Raw genomic sequence first — 21,065 nt, 5'->3', positions numbered from 1 at the left:
GAAAGTGATCCATAGCCAAGACATTGTGGGTTACATTAAAGATAATAGACATGTGAAGGACCACGATTCTCAAGACAGCTTTCAGTATTCATTTTTCTAAAAAAAAAAACAGCTGAAGACTGGAACAAGCTTTTCAGCAAAATATTGTGAATACAAGAAACCATGATGACTTCCCTTACATTGTTCTCGATTGTCAGAAAAAAAAAATTATTCATGAAGTTTTTTTGTGTCAGAACTACAATCTTACTATGAAGTATACACTCTAAGAACAGTTTACACCCTTTAGCTTGCCCCTTCTGCCACACAAAGATAATCGTCATCTGCCTTGATGCGTTTCCTTTCTTTATCGCTGCGAGCTCAGAACTTTCCAGTAACGAATGGCACGCGCGTTATCAGCATAGAACAGTTTACACCCTTTGGAGTGCCCCTTCTGATAACACGCGTGCCGTTCGTCACTGGAAAGTTCCGGGCTTGCAGCGATAAAGAAAGGAAACGCATCAAGGCAGATGACGATTATTTTTGTGTGGCAGAAGGGGCAAGCCAAAGGGTGTAAACTGTTCTTAGAGTGTAGCGTAGCAGGAGACTCCCGATTAATTCTGAACACCTGGGGTTCTTCAACATGCACCTAAATCTGAGTACACTAGCGTTTTTGCATTCCCCCCCTCTGGTTGAAATGTGATTCCAAGGAATGAGATTGAATCTGGGATCTCAAACCCAGCAGCACTTGTAGTAGAATTTAACATTCTCTACTAGTGTACTGTCAAGTTGTACCTAGTTCTTGTTACACCAATAATGTGTTCATTGTAATTGAGTTGTGTATTGTCACTCCTATATTGGTCTCAATCGAGACCAATAGCATCTATAAACAATATATTATCCTGACCCAGGATGTTGTTTCTGCATGAACCACAGCATCGCTGACAAAATGTTGCCCTGTTGAGTTTCTTGAAAATAAATGGTTTCTAGCAGGGGAAAATTTTGTCAGTGAAACTGCGGTTTAGGGAAAGCTGACATTCTGGTTCAGTGACTGGTGGCAGATTAGCATGACACCGGCATACAAACCATAGTGCTGTTCTTGAACAAATTCCAAAGCATGAAAGGATGGTTCACATCTGGAAAAACAGTCTATATGACACTCTATCTGACAACAGAAACTTATTTTTTTTCTGGTATCTGTGCCTTATTTAAAAATGAATTAGAATTTACTTTGTGGGTGTTAATCCAAAGTTTTCCAATTTCACAGTGCAAACAGGCCATGACAGCCATGGTCCACATGTGAAGGTTCCACAATGCTGCTGAAGCCAACAATACAGGCACTTCAGGAATTTAAAGAGACACCATCCCATCATAGTCAACTCGAAGGTCTGCTGCAGTAGTTTTCAGATGTACATGGAGAGTCTAGAAGAAATTGACATTTTGATACATGGCATTGATACCAGTGATCCATGATGCAACCAAGTTGCATATCTGGTGGCAACCTGGCGATCAAACCCAAGGCCCCTCTGCAGCCACAAGTGAGAGCTCTCGGACAAGGCCTTGGGCGAAATGATACGACACTGTTCAGCCATCAAGCAGTCCAAGGGCCTTCCGTATGCTATTGGCACCAAAAAAAGGTGGATGGATGGATGGAAACAACTTTATTTTGAATCCGGCAAATTTGACGACCCGGGCTCAGGTCTCCCATGAGGGGACTTCGAAGCCTTGCCTCGTCGCCGCCTCTCGGACTTGCTGGACAGCCCACTCTTGTGTCTTGAGGTCGGAGCTGCGCAGAGCAGCGGCCCACTTCGATGCAGGAGCCTCCGGAGCTACTGCCATTCTAGCTGATGTAACCCGACACTCCCACAACATGTGTGACAGTGTCGCTCTATTTTCCTGACATAATTTGCAAAGAGCAGTCGGGTATTGCGCGGGGAAAACAAGGTGTCTGCCCATCTCTGTGTCAACTTGTGCAAGCTGAATGAAAGGCAGTGACGAAATCGTACCCTATCCCATCAATTCAGGTCCCATATACTCTGACCGACGCCTCGGCTTTCACAATGCAATCGCAGATAAAATTACACCAAGAGAACACGCCAAAAACCACATTCCCTAGTCACCAAGGCCCTTTTGGGTTTACACGGATGTCATTCAGGTTAAATAAGAAGTCCTGTCAGTACTAAAAAATCATATAATTAGTTATGGGCAATGCAAACATTTTCCCTTTGGTACCTTGATGTCACAATGTTATCACACTATTTTGATGAACACCTCCAGCACCTACAGATTGTGCTGCAGCATATGTGCTCAATGTGCTATTCATACTGGGAAGGTTAAGCTAGCTGCTAAAAAGATAGACTTGCTGGGCTTTGAAGTAGGCAGTGGCACCCTTTGGCCCAACCAACATAAGCTGCATGCTATCCTTAGATATGACCCGCCCAGAGAAATGGAGAGCCTGCAGCGTATTTTGGCATGCTTGCCATTTAATGCGTATTTTTACTGACTGCGCTATCATTTCAAAACCACTGAATCGGCTGTTCAAATTTAAATGGGCATAGAATGGCAATGAAATGGCAAGCAGCAGGATGCTTTTTAAGCATTGTTCAAAACAATAGCTCACAATGTGTGCTTGCAGTTGCCAGATTTTAATAAATGATTCATCTTTCACAATGATACTAGCAATTACAGCTTGGGCATGGCATTAATACAAGATTGTGATAGAACCTTGAGACATGTTGCTTTTGCTAGCCACATCTTCATGTCAGCACAACATAATTATTCAGTAACTGAAGAAAAGAGCTTTCCTACTGTCACCGCTCTGAAACTGTTGTCCTAGCTCAATTTCTGCAGGACCCAGTCAGACATCTCACTAGATGGGCCACTTATGCTGCAGAGCTACAACTAAACAATCTAGTATAAAAAATGGTCAACAAATATTGTCACATAAGCCCTATCAAATGCACCTATGCTAACCAAAACACAGGTGGAACCTGGGAAACCACCACTGGTTGCAGCATTTTAAGTTACAATGGATGGCTTCTGGGGCACCTTAGTGATCAAAAACAACCTCAGAGAAGCAGAGAATGGTGATGGGACTCTGCTGCAAGATAATTGACACAAGCTTGCAGCCGGACACACAACTGGAACTGCAAGCATTGAGCACATCGGCTGCTATGTAATGTAGGGATACGAGTGTGCCAACTGCTCTACAACTCTGCACACGATGCACCGCATTTGGCCACATGCCTGTTCGACGAACGCAGCACAGTTCAACCTCGAGGAAACAATGGAATACAACCGCGTGTATACTAAGAAAGCATTTATTACGACTGCAACTAACACTTCAAGAAGGCCAGCTAGCTATAGTTTACACCACTGAGGGTTACCTCGAAGAGAATATCCAGGTAAAGAGGGGCTTCTGACTTGCCAGTCAGGGTACAGGTAGCCGCAGCATCTGCCATGGCAGAAATGTGCCTGGCTAACCATGTGTGAGAAGATGGGAGCAGTGGAGGGAGACTTCGATGCTCGCCGTTTGCTGCAGACGAAAGAGGCTCAGGCTTATGTCGACAGGCTCTCACGAGACTTGCCCGGTGGTGCTGATGGTGCTTGTGCACCCGTGTTCAGCTCTCAAAGGAAAGTTTCCCACTCTTGCCAAACCTGCTGCCATGCATAAGCCTATTCGACATTTGTGCACGGGTCACCACCTTGGGACACCGATTCTCGCAGTACTTGAAGAAGAATGCCTGCTTGTCTGATGTGTACACCAGGCATTTTTTGGCACCAGGCATCTATTTGCATCTTGCACATTTTATTGCTGGCGCTGTCCAGCAGGTGCTGCGATGCCCATTTTTATTAGACTTGTGGCTGCCATGCCATAAGAAAATTATGTACAGCCACTCCAACAGCGAGAATGAGCAGTAATTGCAAAATGCTGGTGCATAAGCTGGTGAGATAAAAAAGAAATGGATACCTTGCGATTGTGAAAAAACTATTCAGAATTCAAGTTCAAGTGCCTTTTCTGCCTGTCTCAGGATATGCTTGTGGCCACATAAATCTACTAGCTTCTCTCGTAGGCATCGGTGCTGTTGGTGATTAACAGTGCAATTTCTGCCTGTACACCATTTAGCAACACGATCGCATGTCCTGAAGCATCGTCTATTGCCATAGCGCCTGAGAAATCGTCTCCTGCTTCGCTGCTGCACAACATTGCCAATTCCAGCGGTGGAGAAAGTTCAGGAACTAGGTGCGATCTTTACCAGCACTTTTGAAACGAACAGCACCATACAAAGGGTGCCACGCTTGCACCATTAAATGAACAGTGAAGTGCAGCACTGCCTGAACTAGTTTCCAAAGTGCAGGCAAATCGAATGGACCTTTTATTATGACCTTATTTAACCTCAGTGCACCAGCAAAAATTGAGGTGCACCAGAATAAAAACTTTCTTGACTTTCTTTTTTACACATTGCACTGATGCATACTACTTCAAGAAACTCAGAAATGCAAAACAGCCAATGAAACTCTCCTTATATATCAAATACCAATTTATTCTCACAAAATTGACTGAAAATGACACTATGGATTGTACCAGTCAAGAAAAAGAAGTGAAAATGACATCACCAGGAGGAAAAACAAAATTGATATCCTAAAGCCAGCATTATTCTTCATTGCCTGAAAAGGAACACATTAAACAATGTCAGTTTGCATCATAAATGAGTGCAAAGTCTGCAAGTCATACCTGACGAAGTTGCTCATTGCCATCTTTCACATTTTCGGTAGCACCCCCTAGCGTATAAGCAATGCGCTCCATTTCTTGATCCTGAATGCAAAATAAGAAAGAAATCGATATTGCAATGCAAAGTAACTTTACTAGTACTACTACTGCTATATTGCAACACTCTGTTGAACACAAGATGACCGCAAATTGCATTGTTTTGGCGTTGTTACCAGCGTGTCCTTGAAGCTATATTTTTCACAAGAGAAAGCCTTAAAGGGACACTAAAGAGAAAAATGACTTTTTCTGCATCAGTAAATTACCTTTCTACGACGCCAAAAACATCACTCTTACCACGATAAGATGCTTGGTAAGCCAGAAAAAAAGCGCAAGAACGAAAGACTGGTGGCGATGCCTCCTTGAAGCTCCCACACCTGGTCGCTGCGACGTCATGGATTTTGATGGCATCTTCTAGGGCCTACTTAAGTATATAGCGGTACAGATAAGGAACCAAATATTAAACATGGCAAGTTTCGGGAACCTATATTCAGCCTACGCGGCCCAAATGCGAAAACATACTTTGGAATCCCTGACGTCACAGTGACGTAAAGGCTTCAGGGTTGTGGTGCGAAATTCGAATAGTTATACTTCGACCTTCATTTTCTCATCTAATAGTCAAACAATTTTTAAATGACTGCCTGCAGAGTTCTCAAACAGTGCTTTATTAGACTAAACTGATTTGTTGTTTCGCTTTAGTGTCCCTTTAAAAAAGAGAAAAAGTGGAACATATATGTCCCACTGTCAACCTGTTTCACTTTTGCACTTGCATAGATGTCTGCAATATGGTCACTAGTAGCATGAGCATTGTGATGCACTATGCAAACCCAAACCTGTATTAGTACGAGCACTTCCTCCAAACGTGTTTACCCCATCTAGCACCAGTGTTGTCCTCCTGGCTGGCTGGTATAACAGGGTGTCTACCAAGTTGACATTTCCAAATTCCCTGAGTTTTCCAGGTTTTCCCTGAGTGCCATTGCAAATTTCCCTGAGTGATGCAGAACTATGTTTTATGTCAAGACTGGCTGAAATCATATCGCCCGATGCTATCACTCTCTAGTAAGCTATAGAAAAAAATTTTAAAAAACGACTTAATCTAATTTGAATACTAAGGAGTAGTGTTAATAATAATAATATTTGGGGTTTTATGTGCCAAAACCACTTTCTGATTATGAGGCACGCCGTAGTGGAGGACTCCGGAAATTTTGACCACCTGGGGTTCTTTAACGTGCGCCTAAATCTAAGCACACGGGTGTTTTCGCATTTCGCCCCCATCGAAATGCGGCCGCCGTGGCCGGGATTCGATCCCGCGACCTCGTGCTCAGCAGCCCAACACCATAGCCACTGAGCAACCACGGCGGGTAAGGAGTAGTGTTCATATCCTTCAAAAAGAGAATAGAAGGGGGGCTAGTAAAATGCACAGCAAATAAAATGTCTTCGAAAAAAATTGCAAGTAGTCAGACATTCTCAAATACGAATAAAAAGGAGATAGATATAGAAGCAAATATTTTCGAATATGAGCTATTTCTATCAACTGATAGCAAGCTCAGTGGTATGAGGCCCGAACTCTGTCACAATTGAGATTCTCTCTCAACAGCTCGTAAGTCAACCTCAACTGTCCTGACATACTCTCAGCCCGCGCACGGCTCTTAAGTGTTGTGTTTCACTGCTTTAACGAGTTTATTTTGGTTTGGATGAGGGACACTTGCATCTCGGCATTAGCCAAAACTTAATTTTTTGAGCGCAACCTCCTTCAAGACGGCGGCAGCAAGCTTCCTTTCCTGTTTATTCCTCAATGCGTAGGTCATATTTGTTCTTGTTTTCCTTCCGCCACTCGTTCACCCCAAAGACCATTTGAAGCATCTTGGTCAGTTGCACAGTCTACGGCCGCTTTTTCGAACTCCCAAGGGCCAGTTGGAAAAAAAATAAATGCGTGTCATTTAGTGCCTTTAGGGGCTCAAACTGCCACAGGCACGTTCCAAAACGCTCTGAAGGCCTGTCAATACACATATTAGGCATATCGGTGCTCGTACTGTGACAGGAAATACCGGGTGCACGCGTGTATAATTAAGGAATACATACTGCGTTCCGTGGCAATAGCCCCTTCCCACGCTTGTTATGCTTCACTGCAATACTTTTGCGTATTCTTCACCAAGTAATATTTCTGTACAGAGGCGAAGCTGACTTTCAGGAACCGGCATTATGCAACGCACCATGTTTTCCAAGTTTCTAAGCCAATCGCGAGGACCACAAAGGCGGAGTCCGTGCCATTGCTGACAGCAGCTAATTCTTTCAATAAAAAACTCGGCATCCAACGGTAAGAAGCTTCATAGCGAACGTCAAAGCAGCTAGGCCTAGCGTTGCCGCAGTGGCGGCAACGGCTGCCAGCGGATCTGCGTGCGAGAGTGCCGGTTCGAGGTGGCGAAGTAATCAAAATGGCAGCAGTGGTGCCTTTGATTATTGCCGTTTCGGACCTGCGGTCACGGCAAAACGTCCGGAAAATCGGACGGCAAAGAGTTCTTGCGTCAGAAATTTCACACGTTCTGATACGTTGACTCTATGGGGTATGTGGTGGTGCCGCGAAGCCGTCTAAATTATCGGGAATCCGGAAAATCGGTCGTTGACTGTACACTGGCAACTCCTCCCGCCGCCGACAGGGCGTCAAAGACAATTTATTACGATTCCTGTCCGTAACTCGAGCGAGCATTACCGCGACTTTCGACCCTTTCAATAAAATTGCCGCTAATTTTCCCTGATAGAGGCCCAAATTCCCTGAGTTTTCCCTGACTACTCAAAATCCCTGAGAATTCCCGGTTTTCCCGGTTGGTAGACACCCTGTATAACAAAAGTTAATGGAAAAGCGAGGCTGCCTGGAAATGACATGAAGGCCGTGCTTTTCTCACTCAGCATGTGCATGATGAAGCCAACGAGGGCAAAATCCATCATTGCTACGGGCAGAAAAATGACAACTAGCAACAAGTCCCAATAAAGCTCTCTGTGGCTACATCAGCCTGCTGAACAAAGCTTTTTTTTTTTTTCTTGTTTTTCCTCCTTCTCCATAAGGAGCATGACATTTTTATTTAAGCTTGCTCAAGCCGAGTGTATGGGAGCAAGCCGCCTCCTCCCTTTCGTCATTAAAAGCATCGTCAGACTTCAGTTTCCTATATGCTTCAGAGCTTTTAACGTGTTCGTGTGCACAGTGATTAAAATTTCATGGCGCACAGGACAACGGTACGAGTGCTCCTTACAAAATGAGGCATTTCACATATGCAGGGGCATTCAAAAACGTAAACTTGCCTCCATTTTGTAACTACTTCTCTAAGTGAGATTGTGGAGCCCTATGAAATTAAAAAATTAGAAGGAAGGTACGTGAGCAAGCCACCAGTGTCGCTATCTGAAAAAGAGATACGATTCCTCGGCTTATCACTAACTATTGCAGTGTATGTTTTGATCAAGCCTTAGACACATGTACGGTTCACTGAAAAGCCCCACTGAATGTTCTTTTTTGTCTTGTTTGTTTCCACTTGTTCAGTATATGTATATTTATCAATGCATGTGAAAATAAAACCTACATTTAAATGTAGTGCTGTCTCTGTGTGTCTGTTCCTTTCTACGTCCTCGTTCAGTCATGCTTGCATGGAAATCTCAACCTGTGCAGGCATGTACCTGCCTCACAATGTTGGTAGGCAATGACTCTTATGAAATGAATGTGAGGCACAATGCAATAGCAAAACATAATGGAAGCACTCAATAATTGCCTTGAGAAATGTTAAAGTGGCAATAGAACATATTTTTGAACATCCACTCATGCAGAACAATTAAGTGACTGCACAGGAGAAACCTATAACCTCTCGGGAAACTTCTAAGTAAAATAATTAAATGAAGATCTAGGCATCACAAGCACAAAATAGATGTTTCAGCTCCCCAGCAGGTAGGTATGTAGGTACAATCAACGGATTCGTTAACAATATTGCACAAGCATCAACTGGCCAGCTGATGAACGCCTTCTAACAGTGCGAAGTGACGAGATAAGCAAGAGCAAGATAGATCAGCAAGAGATCAACCAGTCTTTGCTAATCTCAGCACCTCGCGCCGTTAGAAGGTGATGACCAGCCGGCTAGTCAATGCTCACAAGGTTCTGTTGAAGAATCGGTCGACTGTATGTACATGTGGAAATAAAAAAAAAAGTGCACCAATGGTTACGATACTCCCCAACGGGAAATTTGAGCGCAGCTCTATACGTGTTCTCATTTTGCGTGTCAATATTTTGTATTATGATCATACAGGTGCACAATTTATATTACGAAGAGAACGCTGTGAGTAGCGTAGCTGACGTGGACAATTTGTCTCGTGTGGCACATTGCAAACGAAGCAAAGTGTGGAGCGACTGCCTTGTTAATCTCAAGATCGCGAGAGACAGCGCATGGGCGACGCATGGGCACGATTCCCAGCAGCCACCGCAGACAGCCATCTGCTCAAGCAGTGCTTCGTTTCCAAACAGACGACGTGCGCTACTCTGGCACCATATCGTAGCCATCATCACTGCACAGCCTGTCTTGAGCAACACTACACTTTTCTTCAAACACTTTCATTCCACCAACGATGAGCTGCCCTTCGTTGCGGAGAATTTGTGCCATCAATGTCAACGGCGACAAGACTGAAAAGAGCATCATATCGAATCTTATTAGTAGCCGCCTGTCATCACCTCTTGCAGGAGCAGTGATCGTTGCCACACACGCTGGTACTGCAGGCTGACCTCAGCAGCTGACGAACACAGCCCTCCCCGCCGTACGCCACCCTAACCCCACCTCGAAAGCACACGACATCCCAGGCAGCTGCGGATGCCGTGGTCGCCTGCAACTTAGCTAGTGCATGCACAAGCCATCTCCCCTCCACTCCTCCTCCACTTTCTGCTTCATGCTTTTACTGTAGCCTCCTCCTCCACTTTCCTCCTCACAGACTCTTCAATCTCGCGAGCGGTCTCCTTTTTCGTCCCTCGCTGTGCTCCGCATTTGCTCTTTCATCCTTCACTCTGCTCGGTTACGATGATGCCTCCGAGGTACGCTGACGGCGATGCTCAACACAGGAACACTAAAAAAAATGCTTACCTCGAAATTTTACATTGTTAACAACCCTCCAATGTTATCCTCCATTACCAAGTCATTACCAGATCACTCTAGTATGTGAATTTATGGGGAAAGAATGAATACTGAAAGACATTGTTCCTGTGTCCAACATTAACAGTATTTAATGTTAAAGGGACACTAAAGGTTACTATGAAGTCAAGTTAAAGTGATAAAGCAATGCTCTAGAACGTCTAAGGCGTCAATATAATCGCAAACAGAGCTTTAGTAACCGAGAAATTGAGGTAAATGCATGAGACGATTTGAGACCCCCCAGCGACATTCCGGTATTAGCCCGATGACGAAGGCCCTCCTCATCATAATTTATGTCACTAGTACTCAACTACTCATATTAAAAAGATAATTTGGTTAGGTTATAAGAGGGAAGAAAATGCTACTTGTCTACTTCTGTTCGATTTTAAGAAAACATAACATTTCGATGTTACCCTTCAGTAGTACGAGTGGTCGAAAGGTTTCGTTTTCACTTGACTCTGCGCGCTCAGACTCTGTGTCGCGCACGCTTTGGAGTTTCAGTCGTTTCATTATCGCGTCGTGCTGCGCTGGTTCTGCTGGCTTGCGAAACTTGCATTTGGAACAAGCAGAGAGAATGCCACGCCCATGTGATGTCGTGGGATGCGCGAGCGGTCTGCGGAACTTGGCCAAGGGCAGTTGCAGCGGCGCATCCAAAGTTACTTATCACTGTGTGCCAACGAGTGAACTTCTCTGTTCGAAGTGCCTAAGTGCTGTACCTCTGCCATAGCGCGTTGGCAAAGAGCCTAAAAATCATATAGTGTGCTCGCTGCACTTTCGTCCAAAGGATTACGAGTTCAACGCCGACTTATTGAAGTCGTATAGAGTGCCTTTCAAAGCAATGCTTTCCCGTAGCGCTGTTTTATCGGTCTTGCCTGCATTCTCCGAAGCGCAAGAACAACTGCAGGTCAAAGACGGGGCGGTGAGGGCGGCATTTGGCTTTCACAAAGGAAAAGCTACAAATGTGCGAATATATACAGCAATTACATACAGTTGCTGTCGTAGTATTACGCAACGACGCCGGCAGCGCGAGCCCTCAACAGCAGGTAACGTTCATCAGTGATTAAATCGTTGAAGTCGAGCACAGCATCGCAAGCCAATGTGTTGTTGTCAGGGTCGTCCATTGCAACGAGCGTCAAAGTTGGCGTGATAAAATAAAGAACCAGCTTATCATCGCGCGCTTTCCCTTCTGCTAGCCACCATAGTTCCGCTTTCGCGCTGCTGTCAGCTCTGTCCTGGCTCTGTTTCTGGCCGCGCGTTTGCGTTTTGCGCAGAAAAGCCGTAGCGCCGTCCGCGGGCGCCGTTTTACTCACCGACGGCGCAACGTCACTATGAGACCATGACATCACCACTCCTCGATCGGGCGGGCGATTTCAACTGCGCTAGAGGTACGCGGACGCTTCAGAACGCATTTTCTCTTAAAATAGGTCTTTTCTTCGCATGAAACAAGCGTTTCGAGGTTTCTGGGATCGTATTTCAACAGTCCACGTTGACTTAATATTAACCGTTAGTGTCCCTTTAAAGGGCTTATGGCATCCGGTAGTGCAACACGTTCAAAACTGAACATACTAATATCAAAATTTTATTCACTGCTTTTAAATTAAAGAAGAACAACATTATTCTTCCAAGAATTGTTTCTAAACCGCCTTGGACAACAGAGAAACAGATGACTGACCATAACTATTAAAATATTGAAAATAATTTTCACAGCCTTTTCTTTCAGCAATCGTTTAAGATTGGCAGCAGTAAATGGGTCCAAAATAACAGTGGCATACTTGAGAATTGGACAACAGAGCAAGAGGTTTATAATATACAAGCTGGCTGGACACATTACAGATAAATAATGCAGTGCAGACATCGCTCCTTTGTACATTACCTACATGTTCGTACCAGTTCAAGTTATCACAAATAAGTAGGCCAAAATGGTTAAACTCGCTAAACATGTTGTTACATTTCCACCAGCTTCATCAAAAAGTGGATTTTTTTATGTTAGTAACTGTCACACTAGTATTATCATGAGCAATGTGAGCAGGAACAGGAGCGCGTCCGATAGCCTCATACCCTGCTATGGACAATACGTGGTGGCCGTCGTGGGAAACAAAGTGGAAGGGAGGGCACTGTTCTAATAACTGTTGGCAGTCCCACCATGTGTCTCCTTATACAAAGTGTGGAACTTCACATCGCCAGTGCATACTGATAAAGCTGTTTGATATTGCAGTTACTGATAACTTTGTACACCGAAGCGTGGCCAATAGCAGCACTGTTTTGAAGAGTAAATATTCGAGAGCTACTTCCCTAGGAAGTATCTCTCGTCTGTCCATCTGTCTGGAACACATGACACGATGCGCTCCATAATATATACATCAGGCCCTATGGGAGTATCTGAAAATACCTTACGATAAACGTAGAAACAGGCCCCTTAGAGCTGCACTCTAAAAAAAAAAAACATGACTGAAAAAAGAAATGAGCCGCTGTAAGTTACTGTGCACGTAACCATTTTATCGGCTATTGGTGGCCAGTGAAATACTGTAAGCTGCCGTTTTCGACAAATGCAGGTGCGGTGGGAGTGTCAACAGTGATTGGAAGAGCATCCACCTTTCCCCTCAGTTTTTAAAAGCGCCATCCGTGTATGACTCTAACTCGGTTTCAAGGCTATTTGCCAAACGTTTGCGTGTTCCTGCTCACCTTGCTCACATAGTACATTTCTTGTATATTACAGACATCTGCCTACCCATCAGCCTAATTTGGTAATTAAATTAATGTATCCCAGCACACACTATAAAATCATCAGCATGTAGCCTTATCGTACTACAAGAGAAGAAATTAAGATACCCTAGCATTGATCCCCCAGAAGGACAGCTGAGACCACTGGCTACCCACCCAACAAAGTTTCATTTATGACAACATACTGCTGTTGTGAACTAAAGTAAACTTCAATACAGTTACAGAGTTGGGGTTTTTTAATGCATTGTGCAAACTGAACGTTAGCTTAGAATGAGAAATATTATTGATAGCCTTTACAAAGTTTAAAACAAATGTACCTATTTGGGTACAATTGGTATTAATGGCTGCAGTAAAATCAGATTATTTTAGAGTTGCACTGCTGTGGAAAATGTGCTCCTGGAACTGTACAGAACTGCAGAAGAAACTGAGCAAATATCAAGGGAAAACAGTAACATGCTCAAAGATTGAAAATACATCTCAGGTATGAGAGCTAAACCAGCTTTTAAACAATTTTAATTGACATGCTGTTTTTGTTTAATATAACCTTAAATATTTACTCAATAAAATCACCTATACCATTTAAAATGCTTCCTTCATGTCATGAAAAAGAAAGAAAATGCATTCCTTCTGTGTCTCAGAAATGATGTAAGACATAAGACTACATCTAAGCATTGAGAATTAGAGCTTAATTGTACATGAAAACACAGCTTCTAGTGCATTCTCAAGCAGACACAAGAGAGTCATTCAAGAGTGGCTCACCTGTTCCAACACTTTTTCAGTGAACACCTTTTGAAGCTGCGAAATCTCAATAACTCTGCCCTCGATGCTCCTAAAAGTACAAGAGGAAAAGACATGAGACAAATGGTTCACGACCACTCTTTTGTATGCTTACTTCACTTCGTCTGAGAGCGCATTCAATTCTTCATAGAGCTTCTTGTTCTCTTGTTCAAACTGAAACAAAAGTAATGAATGGGTTATTACTCACATAAAAACTAAAAACTGCAAATTTCTTACAGTCAAACTTCAACTTGAAAAAGTTCTATTTGCAGCTGAAAATGTCATTAAATATTTCGGTCCCTCTATTTTCCACATTTTGGCAGTGTTAATAATTTCATGCAATCCCATAAGTCGCATTATCTGTAACGTGAATGAACATCCATAAACAACATTTCGCTAAAACTGAGACAATAATTGGGAAATGAAATGTTCAGGCTCAATCTATGAATCTCGGGATGCACTTGAATGCAAGCTAGAGAATCGAAGCAGCACCACGACGACAAAAGCTTAAGGCCTTTCTAATCATAAAAAAATATTGCTCAAAATACAGCAAGTCATAATGATACTGGGTTTCACATAACGTCTCTTGTGCCAATTTGTATCCTTCCTTTTTTTGGTAAAGTGATTTAAAAGGTATTCCACACTTGATTAATGCGCTATTTAAAGAAATTAAAACTTTTGCCTCCTCAGCAATTCAAATTTTTCCAAGGATATTCAACCGAACTGACACTTATTACTTTAACAAAAAAAATCAAGCAAGCTATTGACAGAGGTCAAATTGTGGGTTCTGTATTCATCAGTCTGATGAAGGCATTCAACACGACAAACCATTGCGTACTACTTGTTAAACTCAAATCATTTGTTATATCTGGTCCTCCACTAAACTTTATCAGAGACTACTTGAGTAACCGGTCTCAAATGGCACAGGTTAACAGCCATCTCTCATCATACAAGCTAATCAACATAGGAGTCCCACAGGAATAAATTTTAGGCCCACTTTTATTTTGGTGTTTATTAATGACCTACCCACTATTCTTGCTAAGACCAAGTGCATACTTTAGGCTGATGACACAACCATCTTTGCATCCAGTAAATCAATTGCCACACTCCAGTCTAACCTTAACACCGACTTAAAAAATATTACCTACTTTAAAGCAACAAAGTAATAATCTGCAAATTAATCCCACTAAAACTACATTTATGGTGTTCCATTCCCAGTGAAATTCAATCGATGCTCCGCCTTCTGTTCACATTGGTGATTATGTCAGACAGGTTTCAAACGAAGCGCGGTTCCTCGGCGTCATCTTAGATACTGAACTTTCATGGACACGCCCAATAACTTGTGAAAAAGAATGATTTTGGCATCCACATTATCATCAAGACAAGAACTTATTTTCTACCTCACATTGTACGATTTTTGCATTTTGCTTATATTCATAGCTATCTTTCGTATTGTGTATCGTCATGGGCCAATACGTATTCTACGTATATAGAATGTCTGCAGCAACTTCAGAATCAAGCTATGAGACTAATGACTTTCAGCCCATTTGATTTGACCTGCAGGTCACTGTTTCCTAAACTTAACATTCTCCTGTTACAAGAATTATTCCTGTCAGAAACTATCCATAATTGCATATAGGCTTATCACACGACATCTTCATTGAATGTATCGATCCTGAACACATTATAAACAACAACAGTACCCGGTTTTGCCTGCGCAATAATCTTCTCTTACCTGTCGCAAGGATGAATTACGGAAAGTTCACAGCCCTCTTCTCTGGCATAGCAATATGAAATGCATTACCTTTCGAAATAAAATCCTCACACAACATTCACACATTCTCCGCACACACCAAGAAATATTTCATCCAGGAATTAACTGACTCATCTTAATTTCTTAACTATCAATATATATATCATTTTGCTGTATACCTTGTTTTTGTATAAGTAATTATTATTGATAATGAAACGAGCTTGGTCTCTCATGTCGGGTTGATTATTCTTGTGAATATTTGTTGTTATTCTGCTTCTTCACATGCTTTCATTATTTTTCATGTTTTTTGAATAATTAACATTACCATTAACTTATGTATCCAATTTCCTGTTATAGATAATCAACTTGCCTAATTATTACACTTATTGTTCACATGACCGTACTTCTTTGCTGATTTTGTATAATAACCCTATTTGTGTGATTATAGGAGGTCCCCTTGGCAGTTAATTTCAAAACTCTGGGACCACCTGCTGTAATACTATTACCATGTAACTCGAACATGACTGTTGCAATAAACTTGACTTGTCACAAGCATACTGGTGTGTGATGTGTGCTGGGCAATGTGTGCAACACATTCCAATGCGCATGTAAATAAAGCACCTGCTGCATTAGTCATTGTTTACACGAGGCAGTTTAGACATCAAACTAATACAGTAGAAGCTTAAAGGGACACTAAAGGCTGATGCTAAGTCAACATTGACTGCTTAAATACCAATCCAGAATCCTCGCAACACTTGTTTCGTGCCAAGAAAAGACTTAGTTTACGAGAAAACTGTATCTGAAGGGTCCGAATACCTTTATCACAATTCAAACCTCCAGCCAACCAACCGGAGGAGCGGTTGGTGACGTTGCAGATGCCATCACCACCGCTTGCTGCCGTCGAAGAGTAAAACAGTGCCCAACAGATGGCGGTACCAAGCCAAGACAGAGCGGTGGATTTACCGCTGCAACTGCTTTTTGGTCAAGTGGCGTAGACCGTTGGGGCATCCCTCGACATCACATGGAAGTTGGGTTCTCTGCTACTTGGAGTTTGTGCGAATTTCGCGAGCCAGCAAAATCGGCACAATACGCGATAAATAAACCACTGAAACGCGAAAGCATAGGTGACATGGAGTCGAGCGAAAACGAAACCTTTTGGTTGCCCGCGTCGTTGTAAAGGGCAATTTCAATGAGCTTTTTCACAAAGGAAATAGAACTCGACAAGCAGCATTTTATTTCGTCTTATAATACAATATCAGAACTTTTTTGCAACGAGCGGTTGAGTACTAGCCACGGAATTTAACTGAGGAGTACTTTCGTCATCGGGCAATTACTTGAATGTCCCGGAGGAGTCTCTAATCATGTCCTGCATTTACCTCACTTTTTCCATTATTAAGGCTCTGTTCGCGATAACATTGATGCCTTAGAGATTCTCGAGCCCTAATCTATCACTTTAGCTTGACTTAATATTTGCATTTAGTGTCCCTTTAATGAAATGGCTTTGGAATTTCTCAAGACTTATTAAAACATTCATATAATCTAAAACTCATAGAATCTATAAGAAACCATAATCACAGTGCCAAAGTGAATGTAAGCAATGCAAGGTATTTTCCTTTATTTATTGTAACCACTTTTAGTTGGACAAGTTGTTGACAGCTTTCCGGGCTCATTCTAATTTAGGTGTTGACAATGACACACTCTGAAATGAGTAAAACTCCACACTTGTTTTTTTACCTATGCTGTCAGCAGTTAATGCATGCTGCAGTGAGTGCTTTTTAAGTGTGCAGGTCTCCACATGTATCATGGTATAAAAAGATGTACGCCAACTTCACAACCACTTTGTCACAGTCATACACTCCTAACTGTGAGAAAACTTGCGGTGGCTCAGAAATTCACATCATCCACCATGGCATGGGAACGCATTTGAGTCATCCTGATACAGAATGCGTTGTTCTTAATGCATTTTGGTCAGGTTTTTTTCAAAATTCCTATGACCTCAATATTCAAATCAACGATTGTGTAATCGAGATTTGATTGTATTTATTTGGTGCAAGCAATGGTAGCAAACATTTATTTATTGCACCAAACTCTTACGAGTGTTCTTCGTTTACTTGGCAAAGCAGCAAACTTAATAGGCCACGAAGCACGGCAGTGCAATATATGGTACTCCTCCCATGTGTTTCGTTGCATGGGCTATCCTGAAGGTCACCCCACATGTTTCCTTTTTTTTTTTTTTTCCTGCTAATGCAGAATGCACCAGCCTACAAGAAAAGTTACCTTTGCTGATGCTAGTGTGCCTGAATCACTGCCAAAAGTGTGCCCCTTTGTTTACTATGCTGCCATTAGTACAGGGTGGCAAATTTAGAAATTAGTTGAATTGTACACCAGGACGGCTCAGGGTCTGTGCGAGCCTTTCCAATCACAACATTTGCAGAATAACTTGTAATAGTTCAGATGTTAAGCTTCAGTGTTACACAGGAAGCATTACAAACCCCACTACAGGGACACAGTGTCCAACAACAAGAACAGTAAGCAATTTATTGCATACATGGCTCACAAGGCAGAAAAAATTCATAATAGCAATCTTTTCGGTTTCCAGGCTAGTGAAACAGGAAGAAATTGATGAATGAACAGCTCTTTTTGCGCGCTAGTGACCTCACCATTTGAAACTCTTCATAAGAGATCACCACATTCTCATCCCAACCGTCAAATGAGAAAAGATCCGGAACATCTCCATAAGCCACAGCCGCAGGTTGTGCTTCAGCTGGCACCTGATGTGGCTCTTCACCAGTCCCTTCTATTTCATGAGGTTTTTTCTTCACTTCAGGCTCCAGTCTACACCTAAAAAAGACCTTTCATTTGAGTGTTCCAGCTTTCCTCTTCAGACCTGCTTTCTCAGATAGTTATTCTACTAGAGCTATAACTGCTGGGATCTAGACACATTATATAAACTTTCCGTTGCTACAAAATAGAAGGTCACTAAAAATCACTTGTCTGTCCCTTTAACACAAAAATAAGGTCACAATGGTAGCATGAATGCCAATCCATCTTATATTCGCTGTATCACACTGAAAGACGCAACCATAAAAATAAGGCACTGAATAGATGGTCTAGTTGCAAATTAATGTCGAAAATGAGATTGTAAGCAAACGGACTACCATTATTATCACTTACAGCAAACCTTAAGCAAAATTTAACAAAGTTTAAGCACTGCAATTTTCATGCAGCAATAAGATTACACTACTGCGAGTGCCTAATCTTGAACAATTTATACTGTATATGTGCAAAATGAAGAACAAAAAACACAAACAAAAAACAAAAAATTGCAAATTTTCTGGCAGATATGCACCCCAAATGCATGGTGGGAAGACCCATGACTGGGAATAGAAGAATACAAATAGCAGTAGACTAGAAAGACAAATTTCAATAGACAATTTGGCAACAACGAGGAGGTGAAAGAAATGTTCATAATTATTTGTCAATCAGTCTTTTTTGAGATACATGAAAGTTTTTGTTCATTGAAACTGAGGCTTGCACCAACACACTCTGCAAGTATGACAAAGTGCTGCCTATTTCCTTAAGCACAAACTTATTGTGTGCTGGGGAGCTATTCTGTAAGAGCCCACCTAGTGGACTTGTACATTTCGTCTACTGCTGAAGTGCTGATTGGCTGTGGTGCCTGGTTGCTGCGGACGCGCAGCCCAGCCCAGCCAATCAGAACTTCAGCACCAGACGAAATGGACGTGTACACTTCATGGACTCTTACAGAATACCTCCCCTGGTTAATTAAGCAGGCTTGACACACATTAGAGGCAGTGTTTGCAATGCAGCATGGCAAAGACGCTGCAGCTACTGAAGAACATAATAAACATGTATAATGGTAAGACTGGTAAAAAAAGGAATAAGTGTGTTATTGTATGAAAGAACATTCTTCCTTGAAACTAAGCATTTGGCACAATGTACGAGCAGTGTGATTACTCGTTCATTTCGTTACACCTCTGAAAGGGTGGATAAAAGTTGGCTGACAGGCTGCGCCAAAGTTAGAAAAATTATCTCTGTCTTGCAAGCACAAATGCAGTTAAAAACCTGCACAAATGTTGAAATACAACAATAACATATATAGGAAAATACATATATAGCAGCAAACTTACAACTTCTGCCTGTCATATGCTCGCTTGACACGAATGGCCTTTTGTTCGGAATACAGTTTACAAGCACCTGGAAGAATATGCAGAGTCTTGTGGGTTTGTATCTCACCGGCAGCAAGATGTCCATTTTCGTTTACCTTTACTACATCATTTCTACCCATTTCAAATAAAAACAAATAATTGACCCTATGCTTTCCTTGGCTTCTTTTTCTGTTGACTTCCTATGGTTATAACTAACAATGATGGACCCCTCATTTCCCACCTTCCTATTATTTGTACATATATATTATGTAATTATTCTTAGGATTCGGTGATTAATAAGTAGTAAGATGTGCAGGCACATGTGCATGCAAAAACACATTTAATTCAACGTTTTGGCTGGGGACCGACCAGTTCCTAGTAAAAACACTAAATGAAATGTTTGTTTTTAGATGTATGCCTGCACTTATTACAACATTATATATATAAATAAGACAGATTAATGGCAATCTCTGAGCTATAAGACAAACCAGAACAGTGCAAGAGCACGCAAAGGATGCTCTCACGCATTTTTAACTCTTTCATTACCGCACCCATAGAAATAGATCAATGAAAATTTTTCTATGCACTGTTAAACATTTCCATTGCAATTTTTCGACTAGCAATGTCATGCACCGTCTGAAATGACCACTGAACTTTAACTATTTGTTAGATTTGACCATGTTTGGCAGATTACGGAGTCTGGTAAAATGAACCTTCAAACTGGAGGTATCGTCAAAACTAGCCTCCAGTGCTCCTAGCACTTCCTCAATAAAATTATGCAAAATTTGCACTTTGGTTGACTCAGCAACATAATATTTAATGACAACAGCAATGAAGACACAGAAGCTTTTTTTTTTCATGTAGGCTATTAACGATGTCTATTATTGTCTATTGCTTGAATTATTACGAGCAATCCCTTCTGTTGTCCGGGGCTTTAACTCACACAAGAACTTGGAGTCGATTTTGGACCAACCTTCAACCGAAGCTTTACTAGCAGTCTAATCTTCTATATCTTTAACACCACATGCGCAAGTGCCTTTATTCATTACTGTTCAATATTGTGCAACACTTCACATTACTCTACAGCACTGTACAGGAACTGAACAAAGGACATGGAGGCTCCAGAGCCAATTGAACACACACTTGACCACCTTGCTGGCACAGAAAAGCTGATCGAATGCAATCATCAAGTATGAGTCTTCTGCATGCTCCCTGACCTGACAACCATTGCTTTGTGAGCCTAATCAATGAAGTAAAAGATAAACTAGGCGCCTACTGCAATGAGTAAAAACAAATACGCCCTGTAAAATAGAAACTTACCCTTTTTCACATTTGTGAAGTAACTGCTTTCTCGCATAGCATGGGCATCACTATGGCTAGTATCGATGCCAACAAAACTTCATAATAACATTTCTTCCATGATGTCACTTACAAAAGTTGGGAACTAGGAGCCAGGTGCATATTTTGTATATTTAAGATAATTTTTTACTGTCAGTACTTGTACTAAAAATAGCATATTACTCTCATTCATGTTCCTTTAAGTACTTTTTTTAACTTTCACATAATAATTCTCAATATAAGTCGGACCAAGTATTACTGCTTAACAATGATTCAAAACACCAGTGATCGTGCTATAATTTTATGTATCACAGTATCCACTGCAACTACTGCTTCCTGAAACAACATTTTAAACTATAAATGCACCAAAAAGTAAAAAGGACCACATTTCCAGTGGTAATGAAAGA

The 21,065-nt window shown here is 41.9% G+C and overlaps 1 protein-coding gene across 2 annotated transcripts in view; it reads right to left on the bottom strand.

The window, feature by feature from the left end:
- Window positions 1-21,065, bottom strand: part of Syx18 (syntaxin 18) — a 28,973-nt gene that overhangs the window by 3,725 nt on the left and 4,183 nt on the right. Inside the window, exons 5-10 of one of the 2 annotated variants that reach the window (XM_075677099.1) lie at window positions 19,303-19,369; window positions 17,812-17,992; window positions 13,514-13,572; window positions 13,381-13,450; window positions 4,712-4,792; window positions 4,500-4,644 (exon numbers count right to left, since the gene is read on the bottom strand). In XM_075677099.1, coding sequence (XP_075533214.1) covers window positions 4,549-4,644; window positions 4,712-4,792; window positions 13,381-13,450; window positions 13,514-13,572; window positions 17,812-17,992; window positions 19,303-19,369 — 554 coding nt within the window. In that variant the 3' untranslated portion in view covers window positions 4,500-4,548. Of the gene's footprint in view, window positions 1-4,499; window positions 4,645-4,711; window positions 4,793-13,380; window positions 13,451-13,513; window positions 13,573-17,811; window positions 17,993-19,302; window positions 19,370-21,065 lie in introns of those variants that run through there. The other variant, XM_075677098.1, reaches the window with a different exon arrangement.

This window comes from Dermacentor variabilis, unplaced genomic scaffold (genome assembly GCF_050947875.1).
Source record: "Dermacentor variabilis isolate Ectoservices unplaced genomic scaffold, ASM5094787v1 scaffold_12, whole genome shotgun sequence".
Lineage (NCBI taxonomy): Eukaryota > Metazoa > Arthropoda > Arachnida > Ixodida > Ixodidae > Dermacentor > Dermacentor variabilis.
Note: the sequence above shows the minus strand (reverse complement) of the source record. Positions and strands in the feature narration are given on the sequence as shown.